Source organism: Leuresthes tenuis, unplaced genomic scaffold, assembly GCF_036924035.1.
Source record: "Leuresthes tenuis unplaced genomic scaffold, fLeuTen1.0.hap1 SCAF_9, whole genome shotgun sequence".
In the NCBI taxonomy this organism is placed as follows: domain Eukaryota; kingdom Metazoa; phylum Chordata; class Actinopteri; order Atheriniformes; family Atherinopsidae; genus Leuresthes; species Leuresthes tenuis.
In genome coordinates, this window is record NW_027325363.1 from 19,807,685 (window position 1) to 19,817,180 (window position 9,496).

Below are 9,496 nucleotides of genomic sequence, written 5' to 3' on the forward strand. Positions count from 1 at the left end.
GCGTTTTTTTTTTATCACCAAGGAACCTATAAGGGATGCATTTTACAAGCCCAGGACACTTTGCATGTCCAATCGACAGTGGTTATTGCACTCACCCAAGGGTGGACACACTCTTAATTATGCAAAAGTTGAACCTCTTGAGCTGCAAGCTATTTTTTTTATATATATTATACTGTGTTGCAGACAACTGGTAGAGTCCTGATATACAGTAAGTCTCCATATCTTGTGTTTACCTATCTAGCAAGAGTGAGATCAAAAAATATATTTTTCACTTTTGCACTTCTTGCAAAAAAGATAGTAGATATTACAGCCTCACAAAAAAAATTCTCAAGTGCAACCCCATCCAAATGTGTTCTAACAGAGATTAAGCACAGCAAAGGCTGCATCTAATTTAATTGTAGTAAAATTACTAATATGACTAAAGAGCAACTTCTTCAGTTCAAACCTCCCATGACCAAAATTGTTCCCTGTTGAGGTTTTCTTATCATTGCTGTATTTGAATCTCTTAAAAAGTCTTTGTATTTGGCAGATGTAAAAAGGTATGACTGTTGTTATACATAGTATGTAGGTAGCTGTTTTTTGCCCTCATCAAAAAGAAGGTGGTGTGTGAAAAGTAGCAGTTAGAATGACAGGAGGAGACAGTGACTGCTCCAGCAGTGGTATGATCAGGTGTATCCTCCAAGCAGGAATGTTAATCTGTTTGTTTTCAGCAGCAGGTATAAATAGACATGGTACTTTAGCAGTCTGCTATAACCCTCTCTGTCCCTTCTGTTTCAGTCGAAAGAATCCTTTGGGACTGATCGTGGCCCTGAGTGATGACGGAACTGCTGAAGGATCATTCTTCTGGGACGATGGAGAAGGAATTGGTGAGTGAAAGCTTCCACTTTACCACTTGTATCCATTCCCCCGCCGAAAGAAGAGCATGTCACTTTATGTTTATGTCTGTATTTCTGGAGTGGTTAACATTATGAGATATTTTTCCATTGTTCATGGATCATTTGTAGCATTGGCATGAAAGAATGGTCTCATTGACATTTATTGATGAGTTGAAAATGAATCAAAATGAGTGAGTGATTTGTACGTGGTATTAGTGTGCAAAGGGAAACTATAAAAGCTGTTTGGGATTTACCTGGTGAAAATAACATGTTTGATGATAGAACTAGAAGGATGTTGAAAAGGAGGAAATAAGATCTCCGCCATCTCTTTAGACAGCGTAAAGAAGACAATGTATTTATTTTCAGAGAGCATGATTTTTCGTGTATTTCATCCGACAGACACTGTCATCTCCAACATAGTCTTCCTCTACTTAGTCACTCATTCTTAGACACAAAGACATGAGCACGCACACACACACGCATGCAAGTGTGGACACACACACTCACTCAGTCTCTGAAGAGCTCCCGTAAGAAGATGCACTCCTCTGTAAAAGACATGTTTCTGTTGGGACAAAGCACAGAGAGGGAGACTGAGAGCGAATGAGGAACGCAGAGAGGGGGGTGACAGAAACTATTACAGTAATTCCCTGTGTCGCTGCCTGGAGATATGCTCTCCATCACTCCTCTTTTATCTGGTCCCTCGTTATTCTCTCCTGTGTCTTCCTGTCTCTCTGCCAGGTAGCCTGCCCACATTTCTTTTGTTTGCTTTCCTCTCGGTTTAGCACCTGCTTACCTGTGTTATCTGCTTTTCTTGAATTCTCCATGTTTTAGTTTCAGTTCAGGGACTTAGCTGTTCACTCTGCTGTCCGTCAGGCTGTCTGATCAGACTGTTACTCAATCATCAGTTATTCTCTCCCTCATTCAGTCAGTTGTATGTTCAGTCATTCAGGCAGCCAGCAAAATATTTCATGCGGTTAGGCACCATCACCAGTTGTTTGCCATGTTTTATTGCTCTAATTCTGCCATTTGCTCACTTAAATAATCGACGAGTCAACTTACGGATGGGTCTATTACTGAGTCCATACCGTGTTACATTACTGATATACCTAATCAGGTTATCATTTATTTGTCCATTCAGTCAAATAAATACTGCATTAGCTCAGACCTTGTCTCTGAATCTGTGTCCTTGTGTCATTCAACAAAGAGGTCACACACCTATTTTCTCTCCCAGTATATCTCTTCTCTGTATGTAATTTATTTATTTTTTGTTTTTCTCCTTTTTTTCCCATCAGACACGGTGGACAGAAACCAATATCTCCTGACCAACTATTCTGCTGCAACGGTGAGTTTAGAGGCAACAACATACGATATCTTTCTTTTACTTATTATTATTTTTGTTATCAAAGCAGCAGAGACTGACAAAGCACCAGGTTTCTGTCAGTATATGTCAAATTATTGTTGCTGGAAAGACTAACTATTTCTGGGACAGTGATTTGAATTCAGCTTCTGTGGCATACTTAATGCTCTCTACTTGAGAAAAAATTAGATAAATTAATTTATTGAAGTAATATAACACACTTACAGAATTTTTCATTCAACTTTCACCACAGAATCAATCACATTTCATAGTAACCGTTTTGTTCTTCAGTGCAATGGTCAAAATGTAGCAGAGTATGCACACACATGCAGAAACTTCTTATGAATGTGCTGACACACTTTTGGTGGAGAGTTTAGCAGCCAAATAGCAAAGTTACAATCACACACAATTATTTTCAAGTTTTGGGAAGTGAAGACAACACAAAATTATGAAATGGTTTAGCAGAGTCACTTTGTATGTTTGAAATATGCTTCATATACAGTATCTTAGTTAAAAGACTTTTCTTTTACCAAGCCAGGAGCTCTGATAAAGCCAAAATGTAATGTGGCGTAAAGGCATGGAAGGCTTTTATTGGGCTCACAGCTGTTTAGTACTTATGTGGCACAAAACTAAATGTAGCAGTTACTGAAGTAGAGCAGCTGGGGTTGTGTTAATGTAGAGAACACTGTGTTTCCGCCAATTATTTTAGGCCAAAATTGCAATAACATTCTCGCCTGCTCAAACAATCTCTGTCACAAATGCATAGAACGCAGAATTTGAGCGTTGGCTGATAAAGCCATTAACACCAACTTTAAAATGAAAAAAGAATAGCAAAAAAACAAGAAATTAGCAGTACAATAAATGTAGACATTTTTTTAAGACATTTACAATTCCTACAAAGTTATAGTTCTAAAGTTCTTCCAAAATGATAATCAATTTGTGAATATCTACAACTCAATCACATTGACTCTGAGCATTCTTGAGTTGCTTAAATCTGAACCAGTTGGTGAAAAGTACCTATAATAATCTGATTATTAATTCCTCTACACACTGATACACATTACAAATTAGTTACTGTTCTATGTAGTCCCTCATTATTTTCTCATTATCTTACAGCTATTTACACTCTTTTTATTATTTCAAGTGGAAAATCATTCTTAGTACAAACATGAAAATTAACAAGACTTAGAAAAGTTAACGTGACTCAAAAGACAAAACTTAAGACATTCTGTTCTGAAATAATGAGGCATAATGAGCTGTAGTAAGAGACATGGGCAAATAAAAAAAAACACTTGTTTTTTATGTTTACAGGGTAGCTTATATCAGTTTATAACATAACATTGATGCCAAGTAGATTGTAACAATAGTATGTCTTTGTCACACTACAACAAGATATACCAATGACTACAAAGGTAGATTTAAGTTCAGGAAAATAATGAAATGCCACTTCTGCCACAGGGTTAATTCTTACCACAAAAGCTTAACGTTAAGCCACCATTATCAGATTTAAGTAGCCTTTTTCAGAAAGCTCATGTGTCAGCTACAGCCTGGACAGAGTCAAAACATTTAATCTGAAATGGATGTGATTTTTGTACTTGTAAAGAAGGTACACCAAAGTGATAAACCAGCAACAAACAAAACATTTCAAGCCACATACCCTATGTTCTTGCTCTGAGATTTTCTGGGCAGTAGAGATTATGGTGGCGGACTAAAACCAAAATGGGAACCAAACTGCACCATGCAAACAGATAAATACAGCATCAACTGTTCCCCCTCCAAACATGGATCCCCCTGCATTTTTATGCAGAGCCATGAAAACACCAAAAAAGATTTTAGAAAATAGATAGAGCAACCAAACTGAACCTGCGTTCAAGCCCAAGTTAAGTAAGAAGAAAGTGTAACCAGGCAACAGTTTGAATCAGACATGTAAGAAACTCCCTAATCAGTGGGACTAATAGGACTAACCTCGCTCCATTCCCTGGCTTAGCTAAACAAAGAACATCGCACACACAAACATTTAATCACTAACTTACATTTATGTCCATACACACATGCTCAGGTCTACAGTTTACACATAACAGTTCCTATGGCCAAACATCTGTGGCTGTCCTCTGCCTACCATCAGGCACAATCCAAAGCAATTTCACACAGTGATAAAGCAGATGCAGAATCTGACAGCCAAAGGAAGAGGGAGCGAGAGAAGAGGAGAGCTAGAGTGTGTCTGCATTTGTGTGCGTGCGTTGGTGGGTATATGTGTGAATGTGCATATGTGAGAAGATGAGGATAGGTTCGGCAATGAGGCCAGTGCTGCGTGGCGGATCAGCAGATTGTATGCACATTTTGGATGAGCTACATGAACATAGATGTGTGTGTGTGTGTGTTCCTATTATTCCACGGCAACATCTGAAGTGACTGCCAGTGGCTTCCATTTATTAGTTGATTGATTCATTCATTCATTCATCAATTGATCTGTTTCTGATAACCTTATAATTTATCTGTTTCCACCCATGCCTCTTCTAGAACACGTTATCCAGTCAGGTTGTCCACAACGGTTTGTCCCCTGCAGATCGGCTCATTCTGGGCGTGGTTAAGGTTTGGGGTGCAGGCACCACCAATATCACAGAGGCGACCATAACAATCTCAGATGGAACAACGCATCCGCTGACTCCACAGCACAACGTCGAGACACAGGTTAGAAGAGTTTTGGATGCTCATCATTTCATTTACCCTCAAAATGACGCACCTCAGCTTCAACTCTTGCTTTGGGGTAGACATCTGATCTTTGTCTTTTTATGTCTAGGGACAATAATTATATTTTGGTGTTGGCAAAGGGTGGACTCCTTGATGCCTCTCGAGCTTTGTAACAGTTTAATGAAAGAATGGTACAATGCAAGTCTTGAGCTTAAACCACAACTAATTTTTTTATATGTTGTTTCAAGGAGCCATACTCTTATTTAATCTTTTGAATTAGTCTTTGACAATAGTTTTCTAAACTTACTTAATCTGTATTCACTTTTTGTTTGGATATTTACTGCTTTTTCACGTATCAGTCTGCTTCAAATGTTTAGGCACTTTGTAACTAGCAGTCTATGGCAAATACACATAATATGTCATCTTTGTTTATTAGATATAAATCTCTTTGGTTATATCAAATAGATATCCAAAGATAGTACATTTTGACAGGCAATATATTGTATTTTTGCATTAACAAGGTGACTCCAAAATATCTTTTAGACAAAAATCTTACTTATCTTGGCATGGTGTGCTGTGGGTATGAGGAAATAGAAGAAATTGAGGACAAAAGAAGAGGTGTGTTGTCTAAAAGCCCATCCAGGTTAAATCTGAAATTGATATCCTTATGAAATAGGAAAGAAAAAAAAAACTTCAAAGACCTGACATAGGACCTGAGAGATGCAAGTATCTGCCAAATGCATAAACATCTACTGTTCGTTAAAGCCTCATCAGGGGGGTGGATTCCAAGAGGCCATCCTTAAGAAGGGGAATAGGGGTTCAAATCCTGAAGTATGCCAAATGACAAAAGATACAGTCATAGAACATAACAACAGGCAGCCAAAATCCATGGAAGAGCTTTGGAATGCCCCTCAAGAAGCCTGGAGAACCAGTTCTCAGGACTACTGAAAGAAATTACAAGAAAATTGGTTTAAGAGGATTTTATCATTTCAGTATTGGATTAATTTAACAAACTCATTGCACTTTTTTTTCAAGGCAATCTATAAAGAAATTAAGGGGGGAATGAATACTTTTGCCTTGTACTGTAGTTAGTCTAATAATTGTATGCGTCTGTATTGAATTACAGCTATAACAAATTTTAGTAAAATGTAATAATAGTGCAATCCTCATGCATTCTTTTTTTTTTCTTTTGCTGTTGTGAGCTCCATAACCACCATCTTTGTGCATAGACTTAATATAATAAGCACATCTTACAGTGCTACTGTAAACACATATTTAACTTTTTTTCTTTTTGTTTTTCTTTTGCAAAGTTGTATCCCCATTAATTTTGGGCCACTTGTAACCGACTGACTGTCTGCAGGAGAAAAATCTGAAACGTTGAGGGCTATAAGCACATATGTTTCTGTCCATCCTACATGTGAACTCAGCAAAATGTCTGCTCTGATACCCTCAGCATAAACTTAATAACCATCTGTCTAGCATGCAGTCTTTTTGTGCATCACTGTTGTAGCTCGGTGAGCTTCTTTGCCAGTACTCTCACAAATTTTATAAACACAATCCAGCCTTTGAGTTGACTGAGCCTTTTCCTGCCTGGTTAAAAATTGTCACTGAAACAAAATAGATAAATGAATAGATAGAATGATTAAAAAACATGTCAGGTTCACAGTTTACACTGTTGGGCTTCACTCTGTCATCTAATAGCTGTAATCAACTCTGTCTTCCCCATGACACTGTTGTTTCGTCGTCATCTTGTAATGAACTCAGAAAAGACGACTTGACTCATGATTTTAAATCCACTCGTGTAAAATTACTTTTCTTATTGCTCAGCGTGATGCGCTTTGATGGTCTGGCACAAAAAAAGGATAAAAAAAAAAGAGCAACATTGTCAGTTGTGAATGCAAAATCAAGTCCTATGCTTATGTCCAATGTGCCTTGCAGTAAGTTGCTTTGATTTTTAGAAGCCACTGAGAAACTTCAACACTGGCTAGCTCAATTCTTTACATCAAAGGAACAGTTTCCCCACAGTGTTTGTGTATGCACCTAGTTTATTGAGCAAAACACTGCTTTGGCTGAGGGACAGTCTCTTAGAGATTGAAGATACAGCAGTATTAAAATTACCAAAATGCAAATATACCATCAGCAGTGTGAAAGAGGAGATCAGGACATTCAAATTTGTGTAGATGTACTTTTCAATTAAAGCCAGTAAGATTTGACTTGGAAACATGTAAAGAAAAGGGAATGACAGTGGAGGATAGCCTGGGTTATTTTTCCTCATTTGGCACCTGATAAAATATTCATGTCAAGGTCTTGCACTATACTCAGTGTACTTGTCAGGAGCATCAAAATGATACCTGCAACAACTCCATAAATAGTAACAGGTGAAAAAGCCCAGAAGCTTTAGATTTACACTGACGTTTGAGAAGATGGGCAGAGAGAAGTAAGACGAGAGGACAAGAATTATGAATGTTTGTATGTGCATGTAGGGGGCACAAGGGGGAGTTGAGAATAACAAGAAGACAGAAAAATGTTCCATTTTCAGGGTTAGGAGGGATTGAGGCAGGGAGGATGCATCACTTACAGGAGATGTAGAGAGGAAAATATAGATGAAATAGGCAAACACGTGGAATGAAAAATGTTTTGATGGAAAAAGGGCAGAGAAGAACAAGAGAAGAGGAATGAAGCTGACACAGTTTGCATATGGTAACAAGTGGCTTTTCAGTGCGAGACAGTTCATTTTACTCTCTTAAGTATTGTCTGATAGGGTGACAAACTGGAAGAATCAGTTTGTAACTGCTGCTCTGTCATTTGAATACAGTGAGGTAGGCGAGTTATATCTGCCTGGTGAAGAACAACATATTTTATCCAGAAAACAACATCATCTCTTTTTTCCTCTTTCTTTCTTTCCATAGGAGCTGATTGTAGATGTCACATCCATGTCCGTCCATGTAGATGCTACTTTTTCCATCCAGTGGAGGACTGGCATCTAAATCCAGTGTTTTTGTGTTGCTGCTAAATAATTAATATGTTTTTACATACCGGTCTATTAAGCTGAATTATTATTTTTTTAAATGAAACTAAATGTAACATTACATGTCAAACTTTAATCTTTACCATCTTTAAAATCATACTCACTTTTTTTTGTCTCAGAGTGTGCTCAATACAGTGCCAATGATTAAAACGTGTGATACGGTACAAACAGTGACAGCTGCCTTAAATTATTACAAAAGATTAATCAAGGCATGGAAGGCATGGAAATTAAAAATGCTTTGAGGTGAATACAATGAAAATAGTAACAAAACGGGATGTAAGCTGTTCCTTGGACTATGCGCACATACTGAAGTAAGTAAAATGAATAAAAAATAAGAAGAAATTATTAAAAAAAGATGCAATTAATTTACTGTATTCTCCTCCAGCTATATGTTTATCCACATGTTGTTTCCAGCTTGAATTCTTGTCACATGAGTCATTTAATAGTGCAGGACAGAAATGGTAGCATAATTTGTGTCCTTAGGCAGAGTGAGTAATTTGATTATTTATTTATTCATTTATTTTCCCCAGGCCCCAATTTAAAAAAAAAATTATGTCCGAAGGAAACAAACAGATGTGCCAAAAAATGAACAGGTGTTTATAATGAAATAATCAACAATCAGATTTAATGACCATTGGAAGGAAAAGATTTTATTAAGTCCAATTTTATTAACTAAAAATGCTTTGAATTGTGACATATTTCTTTTTTGATCAACATGAGTGGAATATTCAATGTCTATATATCTATTCACTGTAAATAAAATAACAGTAATATAATGGTAACAGAGATATCAGCATTGTATTATTTTAGAATGAGGTCTTCAGGGGCCTCTTAACCACTTAATGTGGAATTATTCTTTTTATACATCAGTTGTAATTTTATCTTCCACACTCCTAATCCTGTCTGTGTTGCGGAAGAAATAAATGCTTTATATTTGTCCGTTCAGTTGGTTCTGAAATGTAAAGCTTTAGCTTAAATAACTTAGTTTATCATACTATCACCAATTTTACAACTTTGTATTACATTGAAGACAAATGTATGCTTTTAGCTCTGTGATGGGCGGTCCTATTGTAGAATTATAGAGGGCAGCACAGCACTAATTCAAGGAGGGATCTATATGATATGGCAATGAAACTGAGCAATCATATCTTTCCCTAAAAGTGTGGTTTACCAAATCCATGAAAGGTTCTGCCCGCTGTGCGACCACAAATCCCAAACCGGAATGCTTGTCATTATGAGTTTTAACTTAAGAATTACTCTGAAGACCTTAAAAGTCAAGCTAACTTGATGGTTGGTCATGAGGGCAGCCATCAGTAATACAGAGAAGGACACAATTGCCAAACTGTTTGCTATATAGAAATAATCACCAATTAAGATCCATATTGAAGCTGAATTTGGAGTCATAAATCAACATTTATGAGAGGCATTTCAGCTTAACTCATTACACACAGTACCCCCAGATGAAAGTGTGAAAGCTTTACAGCTTCATTGTTAGTGCTATTTGGCCAGGAGACATTGGGGGAAATAGATGACTTGAGTCAGCTC

At 37.2% G+C, this 9,496-nt stretch overlaps 1 protein-coding gene across 1 annotated transcript in view; it reads left to right on the plus strand.

Moving 5' to 3' along the window:
- Positions 1–7,976, plus strand: part of si (sucrase-isomaltase) — a 65,500-nt gene extending 57,524 nt beyond the window's left edge. Inside the window, exons 44-47 of the mRNA XM_072391757.1 lie at positions 778–866; positions 2,168–2,217; positions 4,753–4,923; positions 7,833–7,976. Coding sequence (XP_072247858.1) covers positions 778–866; positions 2,168–2,217; positions 4,753–4,923; positions 7,833–7,910 — 388 coding nt within the window. The 3' untranslated portion in view covers positions 7,911–7,976. The remainder of the gene's footprint in view (positions 1–777; positions 867–2,167; positions 2,218–4,752; positions 4,924–7,832) is intronic.
- Positions 7,977–9,496: the final 1,520 nt, after the last annotated feature.